Raw genomic sequence first — 19229 nt, 5'->3', positions numbered from 1 at the left:
CAAATAGCATATCTGGAAGATAGCGTCCAGGGATATTGGCTACGGTGTGAATGGACGGCATGGAACCATTCACGCAGAATGTTCGTTATCAGTTCCTCAGATTCAAGGTCAAGCCAATCAAGCATGCGTATGCTGCAATACTGAGTGCTGTCAGGACCAATACCGCATTCCCACTGGTGCGGAATTTATGCCGATGGATCCCATCCTCCCCTACTTCGGAAAAGAATTGTTTATTTCCTTGGGAGCGGCGGAAGAGCCCAATAATGAGGACACCCGTGCCATAGATTGCAAACAAGGCCCCAATACTGTAGAACTCGGCGGTGAAGATCTTGAGTACAACGAGGGCGAAGGAGAACTGAGAAAGAGCGGTTCGGACATAGGCACCCTCGAAAGTACGTTGGGCCGCGCGCACTTCGACGATCTCATCTGAGGTCAGTACTGCTGAGCGAGCCCGGTGCATTCGCAGGCGATAGCGATCCCCTGCACGACGCTGAGATAGTCAGACTACATGGTAAGGTAGGACGGGAGAGGTGAGGAATATGAGTTCGGAAGCCCCAGTGGCTTATAGGCAAACATACCTCAAACATGATAAATATCTTGAATAAAAGCTCGAAGGAGGTTTATTAGCACTTGGGATGATGTTTCAACTGCGAAGAAGCAGAAGGGAACTGATTCCGGGGGAGAAAAACACTGAGGGGAAAACATGCGGGTAACACCAGCCTCACGTGGCACACTCATGACCTTGATGACCTTGAGCTTCATGGACTTTTCTACGATACTCTGAATGACTTCCGAGCTTGGGTTATAATGACCAAGAACTACCTAGAGTCCCAATCTTCCACCAATAATGTGGATTCATTTCCAATTTCTTTTGGTCGGCAATCGAAAAGACTCCCAACGAGGAAAAAGCGGCCACCGACGTTCCCCACACTCTCCAATATGGTGTCCGGTATCGTCTCCGATCATTTCTCTCTCCCTTTTCCCCTTTCCTCTCTTTCACATCTCTAATACTCTCCCTGTGTTGATCGCCGATTTTAAATCGCAAGTTTTCCTTTTACGTGCGCCGTGATTGAGTATGGCGAAGCTATTTGACGCAACAGAAGGTATTGGTTCTCCGCACAGGTCCCAGTGACCCCCACGCGGGATGTTGCGACGCTGACTTGAAGAAATAGTCGCGAAACACAACACTCGTGAGAGCTGTTGGGTGATTCTCTATGGCAAGGTCTATGATGTACAGTCCCTTACAGTGTCTCCAATGTGCAGTGCGCATAGCTCATCCAGTAACCGACATCTGACTCTGATCTAGGTCACCGATTTTTTGGGCAGCCATCCTGGCGGTGCAAAAATAATTTTGAAACTTGCAGGCCAAGATGCCACCGAGGAGTATGATCCTATCCACCCGCCGGGCATCTTAGAGGAAGAACTAAAGCCCGGAGCATGTCTGGGGACAGTCGATCCCAGCACATTACCGAAGGAGGAGGCATCCTCCGAATCCCAAGAAGAAGTTGAGGGTCCGCCACCTATGGAGAATCTCCTCAATTTGGATGAGATTGAGGAAGTAGCGACAAAACAAGTGAGCAAGAAAGCTTGGGCTTATTACTACTCCGCATCCGATGACAAAGCCAGCAAACGCTTCAACAATGAAGTTTACCGATCCATTCTCCTGCGACCTAGAGTCTTTGTGGACTGTACAACCTGCGAATTGGACACAGCGGTCCTTGGCCATCAACTCAAAACCCCGATTTACGTGTCTCCTGCGGCCATGGCACGTCTAGGTCATCCGTCCGGCGAGGCTGGCATTGCTGAAGCGTGTCGTAGTTTTGGAGCCATGCAAATCATTTCCAATAACGCTTCCATGACACCGGAACAGATTGTCAAAGACGCCGCGCCAGATCAGATATTTGGTTGGCAACTGTACGTTCAGGTTGACCGTAAGAAGAGCGAGGTTATGCTTGCTCGCATCAACAAGCTCAAGGCGATCAAGTTCATTGTCCTTACCCTCGATGCCCCGGTTCCAGGGAAACGTGAGGATGATGAACGAACTGGGATGACCGGACGGACCACCACTGTGCCAAGTGGCGTCAAGGCGGCTGAGCGCTCGTCAGACGGCACTCCCAATCCAACCGAAGGTTCTGGCGGTGTTGGTCAGCAATTGTTCGCAGGCACCGATCCTTCCTTAACATGGACGAAGACATTGGCTTGGCTTGCCACGCAGACAGATCTCCCCATTGTCTTGAAAGGTTTGCAGACTCACGAAGATGCATACCTCGCGTCACTCCACGCACCTCAGGTCAAAGGTATCATCCTCTCTAATCACGGAGGACGTGCCATGGACACTGCCCCTCCGGCGGTTCACACTCTCTTGGAGATTCGGAGATACTGCCCCGAGGTCTTTGACAAGATTGAGGTATACGTGGATGGAGGTATCCGTCGTGGCACCGATGCGGTCAAAGCTCTCTGCCTGGGTGCGAAAGCAGTTGGCCTTGGACGCTCAGCTCTGTGGGGCCTAGCAGCTGGTGGAGCTGACGGTGTTCGTCGTACTTTACAGAGTAGGTTTAGCTCGTTTTTCGAGCCGATCAGCTTACTAACTCTATGGCAGTTCTGAATGATGAGATGAAGACATGTATGCGGTTACTTGGAGTGGAGCGGGTTGATCAACTAGGGCCCCAACATGTCAGTGTCTTTCCATCATTTTGTTTGACATGCTAACCCTTCTTAGATCAACACCCGAGTGACTGAGCAACAGATCTACGATGGTCCTGCTGGCCTGGAGCCTTTACGCCGCGTATTCCGTGCGAGACTGTAGTTGGAATCAATTACATAATATAAATTGTCTACGGAGTCCGGAATACTTTGTATTGCAATCCATACCTATTTCCATTTCATATACTCCGTACTTCGTACTTCGTCCTCCGTATGGGATCCCGTTTTCTGTCAGAAATGCACAGCCCACACTCTTCTCCACTTCAACGCATCTCCACCTAATCACAAAAAAAAAAAGCCATCATTTCAAAAGGCACAAAAAATAGTTTCCCTGGGAATCGAACCCAGAACCTTTCCGGAACACTTGCTTGAAGCAATTGTTAACGGAAAATCATAACCGCTAGACCAGGAAACTGTTTGATGGAAGAAATGTCCTTATAATACATGGTGATCCAAAACTATCTAAGCCCACCTAAGCAGTCAGCATGTCAACGTAAGAATATCGTACTATTTACGCTCAATGCATGTGGTTTGTTGACCAATGGAACAAATTACCGCGGTATCATCTAAGAGCTGGTTTATCTCACCTAAGAATGTCACAGTCTACAACATAGGTACCTGTACTCCGTACGGAGGACTCCGTAGGGGTCTGTTCATGAGCGGGGTATATAGCCCTGGAGTAATCACAATAAACATATAGGACATCCCTCTCATCCTAGGACTCTTTCATATCCAGATACTTTATCAATTGTACAATGGCCGCAAATATCCTGCAATGGTTTCCCCATACTATTGCTCCGTTTATTGCCTGTGCGCCTATGTATGGATGCACTGACGCCAACTTGGCAACGGCCGTTACAAAGGCCGGGGGATTTGGTACAACAGTCCTACTCACCTACGAATCCGAACACTGACCCTTGACAGGGTTTATTGCCGGGGGTTTTGATTTTCGATCCGGCTCATCCCATCTTTCAGGCCTAGACACCCAGTTGGCAAATGCCCGCTCAATTCTCGGTGTGGATGATGGACAACCATTACCGCTTGGTGTTGGCTTGATTACATTTGGACTAGATGGAATTGTTGAAAACGCTATTCCGATCCTCCAAAAGCACCGCGTAGCAGCTATCTGGCTGTCCTTTCCCGGAGCTGATTCGGATCACCTTCCTATTATACGAGCCATTCGACAGGCTCAAGAAAGCTCTGGATGGGACATCAAGATCTTTGTCCAAGTAGGAACCATCGGTGCTGCAGAGGAAGCAATTCAGCAGGAGGCAGATGTCTTAGTGATTCAAGGATCCGATGCAGGAGGGCATCAGAGGGCCCAGGGTGCTAGTCTGATCGCCCTCTTGCCGGAAGTGCGAGATCTTCTTTCGAAGACTGGGAATACAAGAACTTCGATTCTTGCAGCTGGTGGCATTGTGGATGGGAGGGGCTGTTTGGCTGCTCTCGGCCTTGGTGAGTGCATTCATGTTTGGTTTGTTGCAATTTGTTGACAGATTTAGGCGCCGATGGGATTGCTATGGGTACAAAGGTAAGTGTTGGTTCTTTCGCCATACCTATATTCTTGCTCACCGAATCTAGTTCGTTGCTACCTCGGAATGCCCGGCACCGTCTACGATCAAACAGACCATTATATCGAGCAGGGATGGAGGAGTCTCAACCATCAAATCCATTCGACATGATGTATTCCAGTGCACCGATCTCTTTCCAAGGCAGTATGATGGCAGGGCTGTTATCGGGGTGAATTACCGGGATTCTCAAGAAGGGGTTCCCGACGAGGAAATCATCCGACGATACAATGAAGCCAAGGAGGCTGGTGATCATCAAAGGAGGACTGTGTGGGCGTGAGTATTCCGATTCCGGACCTTTGAACCTCTCACGGACTCCATGTTAATGTCGGGTTCTAATAGGAGTACGAGTATTGGAAGTATCAATGCGATCGTCCCTGCTGAAGATGTTATAAAGACAACTCAACAAGAGGTGAGGGCGATATTGGAGCGAATGAAGGTCGAGCTGTAGGTATGTGTGTTTGGTATCATTATGTGGATGATTTTTTTATCCTATATTCAGGCACATTCTTGTTCAAAAGGAAATAGGAAATCAATGGCTCGCAGATTCGTGTGAAATATAAGCTAGATAGGGGCTTAATATACATCGAGTCATTGACGCCGAGTATATTTAAACAATCAGAGCCGCACGGACAATTTCAAGTCAAGTGAAATAAAATCAATAATATTCCCAAAAATATCTATAACACAAAGATCGTGACTTTTTTCTTTTGAACACCGGAGACATTGAAACCAGCAAGATCGTTGACTGGCAACAGGCCGAATTGAGCACCCCCCCCCCCCCTTCTCCCCCCCCCTTCTCCCCGCCTCTTCAATCCCAATTCTTGATTCTCTCGACCTTCGAACTGGCCTTCTTTCCCTATTGGCTTTCTCTCCCACGTATACTACCTGTTCAAGCGATATCAAGATTCACGGGCGTGTTTGGTCAGTCTTGAAGCTGGGACCTTGGTGTTCCCTTCTGAGCTGCCCGCGATTTAACCCGCGATCTTTTCCTGTCCGCCAAGGCACACATACAGCATCAAATCGCAAATCCTTAACACCTAGGACCTGCGGTGGCCATTTATCTACCCTCAGCAACCCCAAAATACCCGATTCTACTCCCTGCGACGATCAATCTGTTGCGATGAACCAAACTACGCCCTCGCCGAGTCCCGTCCCCAATGCTTCGCCTGGCTCAAAACCCACCCCCTCGCCGACCGCGGGCGCAAAGCGCAAAAGAACTGCCGCTGTCAAATACTATGCCGTCAAAGCAGGTCACAAGCCAGGCATCTACTATGGGTGGAATGACTGCCTGGCTCAAATAACGGGTTTCAAGGGAGCAATCTGTGAGTGCGCACTCTCATGGTGGTTAATGGCGTACCGATTTGGTCAGCGACTGATACATAAACTCCCTAGTCCAATCGTTTCCCTCGCAAGAAGCAGCCAACGCGTTTTTAAATGGTACTAAGCCCCCAGCGGCCGCATCACAGAGCTCGGAGAACACACGATTCTATGGCATCCAAAGGGGCCGGGTTACTGGAGTATACACAGATTGGACGACAGCGCAGGAACAGATCCGTGGGTTCCCACGGCCGCGGTATCGCAAGTTCTCTACCCGCGAAGAGGCAGAGGAATTTGTACGGGAAGGACAGGCCCAACCCCCAGTCGGGTTTGGCGTAGCAACGGCGCCTGCCGGCACAATGATTGAAGAACTAAAGGACGCAGAGGGGGTAGAGTTTGCGCCAGGCGAAGGTCCATTGCCGACAGGAGCTGAGGATGGCTTTGACCCCAACGTCATTTTAGACCCAACTACTGGCAAGGTGGTGTACAAGACTGTGCCCCAGATGGCAGCGACAAAAACACAATCAACAGGTATCCCGGGGATGCTTCGGATATACACCGATGGAAGTTCGTTAAGGAATGGCACCCCATTCGCGTCGGCCGGTGTTGGGGTATACTTCGGGCCTGGCGATTCAAGGTTCGTATACCCGGGGGATACTGTCTGTTGGCTATCAAGTATTCTAACTTCCGTCCCTTACCCCAGCAGAAATGTCTCGGAGCCACTCAAAGGCAGTCGCCAAACGAACCAACGTGCCGAGTTGACAGCCATCCTTCGGGCGATTGATATTGCTCCTCGGCATCGAGATGTCACCATTATCACCGACAGCCGATACTCGATTGATTGTGTCACCGTATGGTTTGTCAACTGGCGACGCAACAATTGGATGACTCGGGACAAGAAACCAGTTGAGAACAAGGACCTGGTTGAGTCAATTCTGGTCAAAATCGAGGAACGCAATGAACTCAAGGTCAAGACCTTATTTGAATGGGTTAAAGGTCATAATAAAGACCCAGGCAATGAAGAGGCTGATAAACTAGCAGTCAATGGAGCCCAGAAGGGAGTTTCTGCTAAGGCAGAGGCGCTCCAAGCCGCCCAAGAGGTGCCCGACGAAGTGTTTGATGAAGATTTTTAGGCATTTCCATCTCTTACACCAATAATGAAACATTTGAAGAGACATATTCGACGGTGTATTCATATATTCTGTTGAAGTAGACCGTACAAACTACATATAGATATGGCCAATGTAACTAGTTGGTGGCCATTCGACCGCGCCAAGAGCGATGTTTTTGGTTGAGAGCTTTTTTTCCCTTCACTTCATATCGACTCATTTCCCCCAGGTCCTGTGAATATCCCCTGTGATCAAGTTATTCCAATTGACCCAGATGATCTCGTCTATCTCATCCAAGGAAATCCGAATTATGATTCAATAACACTTGCCTGTACCGTTCTCCGAATTTGCTGCCAGACTCATCTCAAATGAGACTGCGTCTTGATCGGACTTCATTCAATCCAGGATACAAGATATAGGCTACAGGATACATTTCGACCTTCATCATCCTGTAAATCCGAACATCCTACGAAGTGGGAAAGTACAGGTAAAAATGCCGACACTCTCCCTCATCAACTTCAACATCGTCTGCGCGACCCTGGGAGGTTTCATATCCCTTTTCGGCCTGGTATCTTACCTCTGCAAAGAGCAATTCTACCTTTCTGAAGCCTGTATGTTCCCCGACTCTCAACCGTAGCACCAGAAAACATGTTAATACCAAATCAGTGATTTCTCTGCTAGCCGGAGTGCTTTTCTCTCCCCACGCAGCTAACTTCATCAGACCGGAAGACTATGCACTTCACTCTGAGCAGAACCTCGAGGCAATTACACTGCATTTCACCCGCCTAGTTTTAGGCGTGCAATTAGTCCTAGCCGGAGTCCAACTCCCAAAGCGGTACCTCCAGATCGAATGGAGGAGCTTAGGGCTACTCCTCGGTCCAGGCATGGCTGCCATGTGGATGTGCAGCAGTCTCATCGTCTGGGCAATGGTTCCAAACTTCAAGTTCCTTCATGCCCTGATTGTGGGAGCTTGCGTGACTCCAACCGACCCTGTTCTGTCCAACTCTATCGTCAAGGGCAAGTTCGCCGATAAACATGTTCCCCGTGAATTGCAGAGGATCATTATTGCTGAATCTGGCGCCAACGATGGCCTTGGATACCCGTTCCTCTTCTTTGGAATTTATCTCCTGCAGTATACCGGGATGGGAGGCCAAGCGTATAGCGGTGGCGCGGGCAAGGCCATGGCGTTGTGGTTTTATGAGACTTGGGCCTATGTCATTCTTTTGAGTGTTGTCTATGGGACCTTGATTGGTTGGATTGCAAGAAAACTGCTGCATTGGGCAGAGGAGAAGCGCTATGTGGACCGAGAAAGCTTTTTGGTGTTTGCCATTGCCCTTGCAGTGAGTTTAACTCAAAACCATAGCGATGAGCTTTGCTGATCTCTGGAAATAGCTGTTCATCGTAGGAACCTGCGGCATGATCGGGACAGATGATCTACTTGCTTGTTTTATTGCTGGAAACGTATTCACGCAAGAGTACGTTACTCCATCACAGGCCACATAAAAACGACACCACAAGTGCTAACAGAGAGAACAGTGACTGGTTCCGCCTGGAAACTATCGACGATTCCCTCCAACCGACAATCGACATGCTTCTCAACCTGTCCGTCTTCATGTGGTTTGGAGCGGTTTGCCCATGGTCATCATTCTTGAACAACAGTGTGGTGCCCATCCATCGGCTCATCTTCCTAGGGATTTTAATCCTGTTGGTCCGCCGCCTTCCGGTCGTCTTGGCCATGCATAAATGGATCAAACAGATCGAGCTCGTTTCCCAGGCTGCATTTGTCGGCTTTTTCGGTCCCATCGGAGTCGGCGCCATCTTCTACCTATCAATCAGTCTTGAATTTCTGCGCAAGATCAAAGTCGACGGCGAAATCCCAGAGGACGTAAAGCAAGTTATGGAGACCGTCCAAGTCGTGGTCTGGTTCTTGGTAGTCTGCAGTATCGTAAGTCTTCCACCCAAATAACCGAATCCCTCCCCTCTCCCAGCTGTCTTCTGACCCAACCTAGGTCGTGCACGGTCTCTCAGTTCCCCTTGGAAAAGCCGGATATCATCTCCCGGCAACCATCTCCAGCGTGATCAGCACCAGTACATACGATGAGCAGGAACCGATCCCCATTTCGAACATCCGTCACACGCACAGCACGGCCACACCTCTCACTACAGGAGAAGATGCGAGCTACCGGAGCCGCAAGCGTGGCTTTCGAAGCGGAATCCCGCGCCCGCCAGTCTTCGGCATTGGCCATTCGGTGATCCCTCATTCACCTTCGAACCAGCTTGGAGTGGGCGAGCCCGGGGAGCCGGAGAGACCTATCAATCTGATTATTCACCAGATCAGGAGTGGCGAGGATAAACTTTAGTCTTATTTGGGGGTTGAATGACTGATTGCAAGGATTTAGTCACAGACGCTACACTTTGCGCTGTCTTGAGCTATCCTCTCTATGTAAGGTAACGGCCCAAGTATTGCACGGGTCACTATATCTTTCACGGCTTTCCCTGATTTATTGCTGATGTGGATAGCATCTAGAAGCACATTGTCTCTACCTATATAGTGATGTCGACATCTGCTTTGCATCTTGCACGACTCATATACACAAATATATCAATTAGTTTTTGCAATTGCAATTAATTACGTGCCAATAAGGTTCATCATGACTCGTAAACGACCATGTTGAATATGAGTCTACCGCGGGCACAAGAAGTAGATTTGTACAAGTGAGCACCAGAGATGCAAAGAACAAAACTTTACGCCTGGATCCTTAACAAGTTGCGGTAATATCCATAGATGCCCAATAATCGTCTCATAAAACGCACTCTCCAGCCGCCTGATCATGACAACAAATAGTAAAAAACAAAACAAAAAAAACAAGAGGGTACTGCATTGGGGATTAAAAATGCTTGAATGTCCGTTTCCCTCGCCCCAAAGGCAACTTGATGACTTGGTCAAAATGTTTCCATCTGATAGCCAAGAAAACTGTTTCACACATCCGTAAAGCTAGGGTATCGGACTCCATTTCCTGATAGTCGATTCGTCATGTTTTTTTGTCATTCCCTCGATATCGTTACACGTCATACTAAAAAGCAAAATGATAACATGGTTGATGGGCCGGCACCCAGATCATGAAATCATCGTGATTCTGGATTATTGACCCTGCAAAAATGGGAGAAAGAACAGGCCATTCAAGCCAAGCCGGCGTGCAGTTCGCGGGCACGGCGAGAAAGGGGTGCAATAAGCCGCAGGATGTGGTCGTGTGGGTTGCGATCAACAACTGACATGTACAAGGTGTTGAGGCGCTGGTTCATGATGTCTAGAATGCGTGGTGCGACCTCGCGGAGGTCGGTATCCTATTGAGCCATAATGTTAATGAAAATAGTCCCAAAATGTAAAGTAAGATAATAACATACCCTGGGGTTGACGTTTTGGAGAACCACCTCAAGCCAGTGGAGACGCTGACCAATGTTGGTCTGCAGAGTAGATGTGACAGCAACGGCTACGGATAGCATAACGATCGCAGAAAGTCGAGACAGATAGGCGGGAGACACATGGACAAAGAACTTGTCAAACAAGTCAGCTTGCTGGTTAGATTGGAGCCACTAGAAAATTACATGTTAGCAGGAGGGTTTTGAAAAGCGAATGTTGTAAAACTCACTCTAATGGTGCCCTCCTCAAAGTGGCCAGCATTGATAAGCTGTGCGATATCGCCTAGTTCAGTTTCTTCGGGAGATCGTGCGACATGGGCAGGAGCTGGAACCGGGGCCGAAACCTGAACAGGAGTAGATTGGGACTGAAGCTGAAGCACGGCCTGAGACACCGGCTGTGGCATGCGTACGTGATTTTCGCTTGGGCGTCCGACAGAGCGTTGATGAGTATTCGGGACCTCGCGTTGAGCGATCTCACGCTGCGGGCTCTGAGTCTGCTGGATTGGGTGGCCCTGGTTCGCGGCCAGCAAGGAGACAGTCTTCGACAAGCCACGTAGAATGGCTGACATCTCCTCAATCTTTGCATTGTCATTCAGGCGCTGAGCCTCATAGTGCTTGATCTGTGCCTGGAAATGACGTTCCATATCTGACTCCACTTTCTTCGTGGTACGTGCCAAGCTCTCAATCATAGGAGCAATTGAAGACTGCATGACTCGCGTAACTTCGGTCTCAATGTGGGGCGCGAGCTTCTGTGCGACTGAATCGGAGACAGCCTTCACTACGGGTGGCTGCTGCATAGCATTGATGACCGCCTTGGGAAGAGCGTGTCGCAACTCCTCATTGAATGCACCTCCAAGCTGTTGGGAGACAGCGCCATGCAGTTGCTTGTTGACTGCTGCTGAGGTGGCATCAGTGAGTACAGGAATCACATCGGCTTGGATGCTGCTTGAAACAATGCGGGCCAGGTTCTTCTCGACGTTGTCGGAGAGCGTGCTAGAGACCAAGCGCAATACTTGATCTTGCTTGGCGGACGAGGCAGCATCCCAGCTGCGACGTTCCTCGTCAAAGCGACGGTGAAGGGTTTCAAATTCTTGGCCAAGGCTCTTGTTGAACTCGTTCGATACATGGCCCTGCAGGGTTTGAATGTGCTTGTTGAAGGCTTCACTCGAGACGCCAAGGCCAGACAGGCCGGATTGAAGCCCAACAGGCACTGCGTGATCGGAAGCTTGAGTCGCACCCATAGTAGCAGTGGAAGAGGCAAGAGTCTCGAACTCCCTAGCAGCGGTTGACGGAACGGAAAGAGGTTCGACACCACTAGTAGTGGGGGGCTCCTTTGCCCTGGCGACTTCAGCGGCAGTCTTCTTCTTCTTCTTCTTTTCCGCCCTGTCAGCCACAATGGGTGCCGGTGCTAGCTCAATGGGCTCCTCTTTCTTCTTGGACAACTTGATAGGCGAAGGATTACGCGAGGGAGCGACGCCAGAAGCAGAATCTCCAATCTCTGGTTTCTTCGCAGATTCCTTGGGACCAACACGAGATTGAATAGAGGCAGTGTCACCGTTGACAGATGGCTCATCGGTGGCATACGTGGGGAAAGTTTGAAGATCGCTAATCTCAATCAAACCATGCTCCATCGCATCGATAGGGCGAATGACTTTGTTATCCGCAGTCCAGCCCAAATCCTCTTTCTTGATGTTCAAGCAGGTCACACCACGCGAGTGCATCACGTACAGCTCAAACAGGGAGGAGTCCTCGGTGCCACGCTTGTCAGTAGCGGATTTGGTGATAGGAAGAAGCTCCAGGCTTCTCAGCTGACCCTTAGATCCGAGAGAGATCTCCCGAATTCCACTCAAGCAAGCCGTAGACTCAGGCTTGGGTAGGGTGTTGTCCTTATCATTGAGCTCTCGGATGTAGGCTGCCTGCGACATTTGAGGCAAATTGTACCGAGGAGCCGAAAGATGAGCAAAGTAGATTGAGTTGCGCGTGGGGTGGCCAACAACGATGACCCCTGATGATGGGTGATAAGCCACGCTGCAGATAGCATCCGACTCGTTCTCATGGGGGAACTTCAACTCTTGCACGGCCTTACCCAGCCCAATATCCCAGAGCTGCAAGGTGTGGTTCTGCTTAAGTCCAACCAACACATAACGGAGCGCCATGGATCGCGAATAAGCGCGGAGCTTATCGAGGAAAAGAACCGACGTGGGCCAAGACTTTTCGGTTGGTGAGCCAGTGACAAAGGTAGTCAAGGGAACCCGGATCTCGACAGGAGCAGGGCCCTCCACCAAACTTGCGTCACTAAGCATGTCATTTATATCCCAAAAGCGCAGTCGGCCGGTCTTATCCAGGGAGGCGATGACAGAATCATCATCGCTGAAAGCAAAATCTTTGCCGGCTTTACCAGTGGAGATCTTCAATGCGCGCTCCTTGAAGAATTTCTCGGTATTGACTGTGCGCTGAGTACCGGAAACACCGTAAACAGGGTTCATTGCCGCCTTGGGCGAGATAAGGTAGATGTTTTTACCCCGACCAATGGCAAACAAGTTAGTGTGACGAGTGCTCCGTTTGGCCCGCGTTTTCAGCTGGCCACCAGAGGTGTTCTCGTCTGAGGCTGGGAAAGGCGGGAAGATCAAACTCTCGCTTTCCAGGGCATCCACATCAAAGAAATCCTTCCCTGAGCGTGAGATCAAAGCCCAGTAGACAGAACCACTGACTCCAATACCGAGTATGGCCTGAACTTCAGAGTCACCGGCTGCAGAAGGAGCTGTACACAGGGCGACATTGAACACCCGATCACGGGTGGAGCGGAATACCTGTCGGTCGCTGCCATCGTCCTGTCGAATGATCCTAATTCCACCAGTTTTGGCAAGTGCGTACACGATGTACTCAGATGTTGCCGCAGTCAATGAACGGTCAAGCTGATCGAATTCCTTCTTTAGACGAGCAATATCCATGACATCATCATCACGGAAAGTCGTAAGTTTTCCACATGCAGGTTTCACAGCAATGGAGATAAAAGGCCGCATAGGGAAGTTGTGAACAGAGACAACTCGTTCTTCCTCCTTTTCGGCACTGTCCTCTGCACTCTCCCAGCTGTCTGCCAGAGCCTCGGTATGCTCGGTTACCTTTTGAGCGGCCGGAACTGCAGAAACAACTGTCTCATTCACCAGATCATCGACCTGGGCCACACTAGCTGCTTCTTTAGCTTCAACAGAAGTCTCGCGCAGATGACTAGTAGTTGATGAAATGACTGCCTCAGAGGATTCCTCCTGGACAGTAGAGACTGCTGCTGCTGCTTCCGTAGTGACCTGAGGTTCATTGCCACTGAGAGAGCGGCCGATCTCATCTACGAGTCGACCGACAACTTCATTCACGGCTTCTCGCTGACCGTCACTCAGAATTGGCGATTGAACTCTCTCCTGAGGAGCTGCAGCCTGGGGCACATGCGCAGGCTCCGGTTTGGCGGAAACACTGATCTTTTGCTTCGGCGTGACTTCGACAGTTGGGCTGTGGATGCTAGAAGTAGTCTGCGGAGACTTGTTACGAGGGGAAATGGCGGCCAATTGGTCAAACGGATTAACATAGGTGAACATCGAGTCTTTCGAGCTGGGCGATACGACCGTTTCCGGGTGCGCAGGCGCATTGGGACTTTCATCCACAACTTCCATGAAGACGTTCTGGGACGTCTGATCCCGAGGTTCGTTGACAACAGCCTGCATATACGGCCCCTGCTGAGATGAAGCCAGTGCAGAAGATTCGGAGACACCAGGACCCGGCTGAGAACGGTTGAGCAGGCGGAGCAACATGTCCTGTGTGTTCTCATTAGGGCCCTCGGGTTGTCCAGATTGGAATACCCGGTGAGGGCCAACCGGCGCAGGTGCATGGACCACTGCAGGGGCTGCAGGGGCTTGTGGGCCAAACAAAGTAGCAACTAAGTCAGACGCGGAAATGTTTCGCCCATGCGACGGGGAGGCACCCTGGGCTGGCGGAGACTGCAAGTGCTCGGGGCCTGCAGCAGGGGCCTGTGGCTGGGGGGAAGCACCTGGACGCTGGCTGAATTTAAGGAGGTTCAGGAGATCTACAGAGCCTGGGTTGGTATGCTGCGGTTGCGGCTGTTGGTGCCATTCGCCCCGGGGAGAAGACGTGTTAGGGCTCAGGATATCAGAGCCCTGATGAGGGGGAATATTCATCGGGGAAGGACTCTGGATGGTCGAGGATACTGATGGCTGTTGGTATCCATGCGACTGAGGATGAGGGTAGCTCTGGCCATCGTAGGGTTGCTGCTGAGGGTGCGGCGGGAAAAGACCGGGCTGATAATACGATTGGCGCTGGGCCTGAGAGTTGTCCTGACCAGCAGTATTCGAAGGAGAAGGACGGGGTCGAATGCTGGCCAGGAGAGCCTGGAGATCGGTGGGGGTGGACATTTCTGCCGTCACGCCGTGGTTACAGGCGACCTCCGCCGATAGATTCCAAGCTTTGCAGAGCTCTCAGAAGCTCTCTTTCGAGAGGGACAAAGTGCGAGAATGAAAATCACAGAAACTAGAAAGGGCAACAAAAGAGCAAATCAGAGATAAATGCGAGAAAAGAGAGATGAAATTGAAGAATGTGGTGCAGTAGAGAGGAAGGGTGAAGGAGAGAAGAACTCTCGGTAATATTGTTCAGGCCGTGGGTGTGGCTGAGGCTGCCGAGTTGTGGCGTAGTGTGGCTAGTGTGGCTCTTGCCCGACTCGCGTCATTAGAGAACCCCATTACTGTTACTTCGAAATTCCTCCTATCCCGCTCACTTTTAAGTCGCACATTTTAAAGGTGTTGGACTTATTGGACTATCAAAAGATACCAATATCACCAAACAACACCCGTTGTTCACCTGTCTCTGCGCCCTTCCGCCAGAAGGCAAGCGCCCGCAAACCCCATCATGTTCTGTCTACGAAGGTAAGAGAAACATTTGAACATGGAGGCAACAAAATTAGTGGCTGCAAGCTAATGAAATTGTATCAAACTGCAGCTGGCTACCTCTCTTATTCATACCAACCAACGCCTCACCACTCTTCATCATCTCGTTTGTTGCCTTAACGTACATCATCCACCGGCCATGTATCTACTGCTCAGCACTACTCCTGATTCTCTTCGTCTCGTCATGCCATTGGTCTGATCGCTGCATCTTTGACCTACGGAGCAACTGGTTCGCTCCACGATACAGCTCTGAACCTAGTAACTATGGTGTTGTCTCAGGAAACGCAACCTCTGAAGCAACAGTGCCCGGTGAGGGCTTGACGGAGTTCGTCTTCGATACTATGAATTCCACCGCAAAAGCCCTAGCTAGTGCGGCACTGGAGAGCGTGCAGCAGCGACTTTCCCCCGGTGGCTTGGAGTCAAAACCCGAGGAGTGGACGGGAGTCGGGTTGGAATGGATGCGCAGCCTCTTGGGGAGACGGGAGTGGACTCTTCCCTGTGTGGATGTCAAGGTTCGGCTGTAAAAAGCCCAAAAGTTTTGATTAGACATGTTTCTCCTATTGTTACGACTCTAGTTGCTGTTATTCTTATTATTTTTGAGACTGCAGAACTCAATATCCCCCTCAAGAACTGATGAATAACTGATGTACATATCAAACTCAATGCATATTAATCAATGGATCATTGAAAATAGCCTTGTCAGTAAAGAGAATTATCGAACTGTTGATCCCTCACCTCGATATATACGGTAGATCCCTTGGATAGAAAAACATCAGCTCAGCATCACAGACCGCAAGCTTTCCTCTTTCCTTTTGCATGTATCTATGAAGAACTACAAGGCGACATCTGCGTTGTGAGTCAAACATCGACTTGTAGGGAGCGAGTGAAGTTTCTTCTACTGAGTAACGATGATTCCACGAAGTCTGCTTCTACCCGCAAGTCCACGAGCCCACGAAGTTTAGGGCTAACTAGGTCAGACAGGAAAAGTATAGAATGGGTTGGATTCTTTTAGTCACAGTCCTCATTTGCTATATATGCGTTGGGATTAGGTATGAATGAATCCCTCAGTATAACATGTAATGGCAGGATCCCCAATTTATGTTGTATAGCAGGGTCGCGTGGAAATCACCTCGAAGCAGACTCGGAATTATCGTCGTCATTATTTGATACCGGACAGACACCGAGGGCAATAAGCACGTTGTCAAGCATCGGAACACAAGCGACACACGAGCAGATCTAGACTCAGATCTTAGTGTTTCCCTCGAAACAAATTTAATGAAGGCAGGACAATATATACCTGACTCATAGAAGTTGTCAAGCACTTCTGCAGAGCAGCCGGATCGCCATTGGTGATAGCATTAGCAATGCAAGTAAGCTGGGCAGCCAAGTTAAGACAAGCAGCAAGGCTGCAGGCCTCTGGAAGCTGCCGGACGATATCTAGATTTTGTTGCAGTACTATTTGTGTGCTAAATATTAGTACCTTATCTTCTATACATTCGAAGAATCGAGGCTATAGGGATAGATCTGTACAAGCCTGATGAGTATGATTAATATTAGTTACAGGGGTCATTCCTGCAACTGAGGTCAACCCCGAAGTGCAGAGGAGAGCGATAGTATGAAAACGCATGATCGAGGAGTTTGAGAAAGAACTGACGATAGTAGCTTCGACTTCAGTATCTACAAGGTCGCGGAGGTATCACCTAGGCAGGCCTGCCACAGTTGAATTAATTGGCTGCTTATATACTACCGGCAACTTTTTTTGATCTCAAGTTGCAAAAGAAACACAGATCCAGCTCGAAGCCCGAGCGTCCTCGCCCGGATGTCACATTAGTGGCTAGATGACAGATAGACATAGAGACACTAGCAGATTCGGGTGGTGACACCGGGTCGCATTAGAAGGCTTGTCTCTCCCCAATGTCCATGATGGGCCAGGTATGTCGCATCGGATACTAACAACCTACCTAGCATAAGAGACTTAGGCAGGCGGAGGGGCTAGATGACCGATTCTTTCTGGAAGGAGGGGGTTTTGTGTGGAGATCGGCGAGTTTAAGATATTTGATGAAGTTGGGAAAGGGACATAGCTCAAGCTGATTATTTGATATGAATTACACTAAGTACATTGCGAGAAGGTATCTGACAATAGAGCAAAACAACATGACTGCTAAAAACGGAATGCCCAAATTTTGGGATCTGGCAGAATGAAACTCCCGCAAGTATTTGCAAAAAAAAAAAACAAAGGAAGATAAAACATAGATTTTGGCTGGAACAAGTCACAACACTAGACATAATGGCCACCATGTAAGCAAAGGATGGCAGATGGGTCGTGAAACATAACTCAGAGAAATGGGGTATCACAACGTCGACAGTCCCAGTCCAAGATAAGTCCAAGATATAGACTCGTAACAAGCATGAAGAAAGTAATGTGTCGTAAAGGGAAAAGATTAGAGATGCTAAAATCCGCACGCAAGAAACCGACGAGGCAAAGTCATAGATATCGCACATGGCATAATTATCAGTTGTAACCCCCGCCGCCCACAGGCAGAGGCCAGTCATCTTCGGTGATACTGCTCCAGAAGGTCCAGACCCCAGAGACAGCAAGAAGGGTGAAGAGAGTCTCGAATAGTGCTCCATTAATCTTGCCACCAGAGGCCTGGCACAGGTGGGTACTGATCACATAATTGAAGATCTGACCAATCGCGAACAATACGCCGGCTCCTGTGAGATACACTGTTGCATCATTAACACATGTGGGCATTTTTCAATTTAAGGGGGATAGACTTACACATTGGACGGAACTCGCCTAGAATTCGCAGCACCAGCACGGCTTCCAGGGCATAGAATAAGACAATGCAGATGAGTGGGAAGAGTTGGTACAGGACATAGAGAGCAATGTTGCGATTTGGGGATTGATGACTTGACTGGAAATGACCAGTCCAGTCAAACCCGGTGTCCAAGGCAATATAGCACGTTCCGATAAAGAGGGCTGCAGCAGATGCGCAGATGAGACCGATGGAAGCTGGAGTGCCGTCATCGAGCAACTGGAAACCGACAAGTGCGTTCATCAGAAGAACCCAGCAAGTAGCAGTGATTGCGGCGATATGGACCGCAGAAAATCCCTAGGTAATTCTGTAAGTCGACGCCTTTAGTCAATCGAGTGGAACTTCTTACCTTTCGAACTGCGTCGCTCAGCGGGAAGCCGCCCACGGTGAAGATCTCGCAGATCTCGACGAGGATGAAGCCTAACAAAAACAATTGCATCTCCCTACCCCGTATTGTCAGTCGATATTTCCATGTAGGAACAAGCTATCCATACCTTCGACCGACAGCAGCGTGCTTCTTGTCCGATCTCCATATCATACCCACAGTCAACACAATAGCAATGAACGCTAGCAGAATCGAACCTATCACAAATTAGCAACCCTCCTCGCATCCCGTTCCCCATCGGCCCTCGCTTTGTTGCTCGTACCTAAGTTCCGAAGGTGTCTATTCCCACTCAGAGGGATGCCGGTCAGATCGCACGCGCCGAAGGCAACAATCGCAGTATCATTGGTGAAAAGCTATACACAAGAAAGAACATCAGTGGAAATTCCATGAGAATCATCATAGGAACTGAAACGAATATCACTTACATTGCAGACTGGGAGTGTTGAGTCGCGACAGAAGTCCTGTCATACCCATATGGGTGTGCGGTCAGTATCTGCCCATTGGGCGGAGGTCGGTCTCCAGGTCGACCAGCTCTGCACCTACGTGGAAATTCCCGAATTGAGTTGACCCCATTGTGAATTGAGGCGCGGTTTGAACGAGAGGGGCAGAAAAATAAAAGCCCAGACACCGTTGACTCGCAGAGACTGTTGGGTCTTAACGACTAGGCTCAAGGTGGAAAGTGCCCTAGCCGTCGCGGAGGACTGGTCAAGAGCGACAGCAAATCTCAAGAGGGTAAAACTGGGGAGATGGCAGTAGCGAGAGAGGCGAAGCCGCGTGGATCAGAAGCAAGCTGTACGGAGAGAATCAAGAGGTGATTCCCAGCCGCGGGTTACTCGAACTGGAGGCGCTAGTGTGGCTTAGTCGAGTCAAAACATCTGAACTCTTCGAGACAATGATCCAAACAGGGGAAATATTCAGGTTCCATGGAGTGGCAACGGTGAGTCCTTGGATCCTGA

At 49.7% G+C, this 19229-nt stretch overlaps 7 protein-coding genes across 7 annotated transcripts; 5 read left to right on the top strand and 2 right to left on the bottom strand.

Annotated features, from left to right (window-relative positions):
* Positions 1-50: 50 nt before the first annotated feature.
* On the top strand, positions 51-2806 carry N7457_001003 (FMN-dependent alpha-hydroxy acid dehydrogenase; the record flags this gene model as incomplete). The annotated part of the gene is made up of 6 exons (XM_057172049.1): positions 51-80; positions 155-392; positions 1173-1231; positions 1307-2549; positions 2600-2673; positions 2720-2806. The coding sequence occupies 6 exons, from the start codon at positions 51-53 to the stop codon at positions 2804-2806; spliced, it is 1731 nt and encodes a 576-aa protein (XP_057035952.1).
* Positions 2807-3458: 652 nt separating this feature from the next.
* N7457_001002 (nitronate monooxygenase) lies at positions 3459-4716 on the top strand (the record flags this gene model as incomplete). Its single annotated transcript, XM_057172048.1, has 5 exons — positions 3459-3579; positions 3628-4158; positions 4206-4234; positions 4285-4547; positions 4614-4716. Coding segments are annotated over 5 exons (1047 nt in total), but the record flags the coding sequence as incomplete, so codon positions are not given.
* Positions 4717-5394: 678 nt separating this feature from the next.
* Positions 5395-6724, top strand: N7457_001001 (RNA-DNA hybrid ribonuclease; the record flags this gene model as incomplete). The annotated part of the gene is made up of 2 exons (XM_057172047.1): positions 5395-5596; positions 5667-6724. 2 exons carry the CDS (start codon positions 5395-5397, stop codon positions 6722-6724), a joined length of 1260 nt encoding a protein of 419 aa, XP_057035950.1.
* Positions 6725-7193: 469 nt separating this feature from the next.
* N7457_001000 (putative Na/H antiporter) lies at positions 7194-9060 on the top strand (the record flags this gene model as incomplete). Its single annotated transcript, XM_057172046.1, has 5 exons — positions 7194-7311; positions 7367-8040; positions 8093-8175; positions 8237-8645; positions 8710-9060. The coding sequence occupies 5 exons, from the start codon at positions 7194-7196 to the stop codon at positions 9058-9060; spliced, it is 1635 nt and encodes a 544-aa protein (XP_057035949.1).
* Positions 9061-9880: 820 nt separating this feature from the next.
* On the bottom strand, positions 9881-14541 carry N7457_000999 (uncharacterized protein; the record flags this gene model as incomplete). Its single annotated transcript, XM_057172045.1, has 3 exons — positions 9881-10045; positions 10106-10294; positions 10351-14541. The coding sequence occupies 3 exons, from the start codon at positions 14539-14541 to the stop codon at positions 9881-9883; spliced, it is 4545 nt and encodes a 1514-aa protein (XP_057035948.1).
* Positions 14542-15031: 490 nt separating this feature from the next.
* Positions 15032-15593, top strand: N7457_000998 (uncharacterized protein; the record flags this gene model as incomplete). Its single annotated transcript, XM_057172044.1, has 2 exons — positions 15032-15048; positions 15122-15593. 2 exons carry the CDS (start codon positions 15032-15034, stop codon positions 15591-15593), a joined length of 489 nt encoding a protein of 162 aa, XP_057035947.1.
* A 1988-nt stretch (positions 15594-17581) lies between these two features.
* On the bottom strand, positions 17582-18846 carry N7457_000997 (chitin synthase export chaperone; the record flags this gene model as incomplete). Its single annotated transcript, XM_057172043.1, has 7 exons — positions 17582-17796; positions 17852-18185; positions 18238-18331; positions 18383-18470; positions 18536-18626; positions 18699-18734; positions 18817-18846. 7 exons carry the CDS (start codon positions 18844-18846, stop codon positions 17582-17584), a joined length of 888 nt encoding a protein of 295 aa, XP_057035946.1.
* Between the last annotated feature and the right edge of the window lie 383 nt (positions 18847-19229).

The sequence above is a fragment of the Penicillium paradoxum genome, assembly GCF_028828445.1.
Source record: "Penicillium paradoxum strain IBT 22861 chromosome Unknown utg000002l_segment0_segment0, whole genome shotgun sequence".
Classification (NCBI taxonomy): Eukaryota; Fungi; Ascomycota; class Eurotiomycetes; order Eurotiales; family Aspergillaceae; genus Penicillium; species Penicillium paradoxum.
The sequence above is the reverse complement of the archived record's forward strand: the minus strand, read 5'-3'. Positions and strand labels throughout refer to the sequence as shown.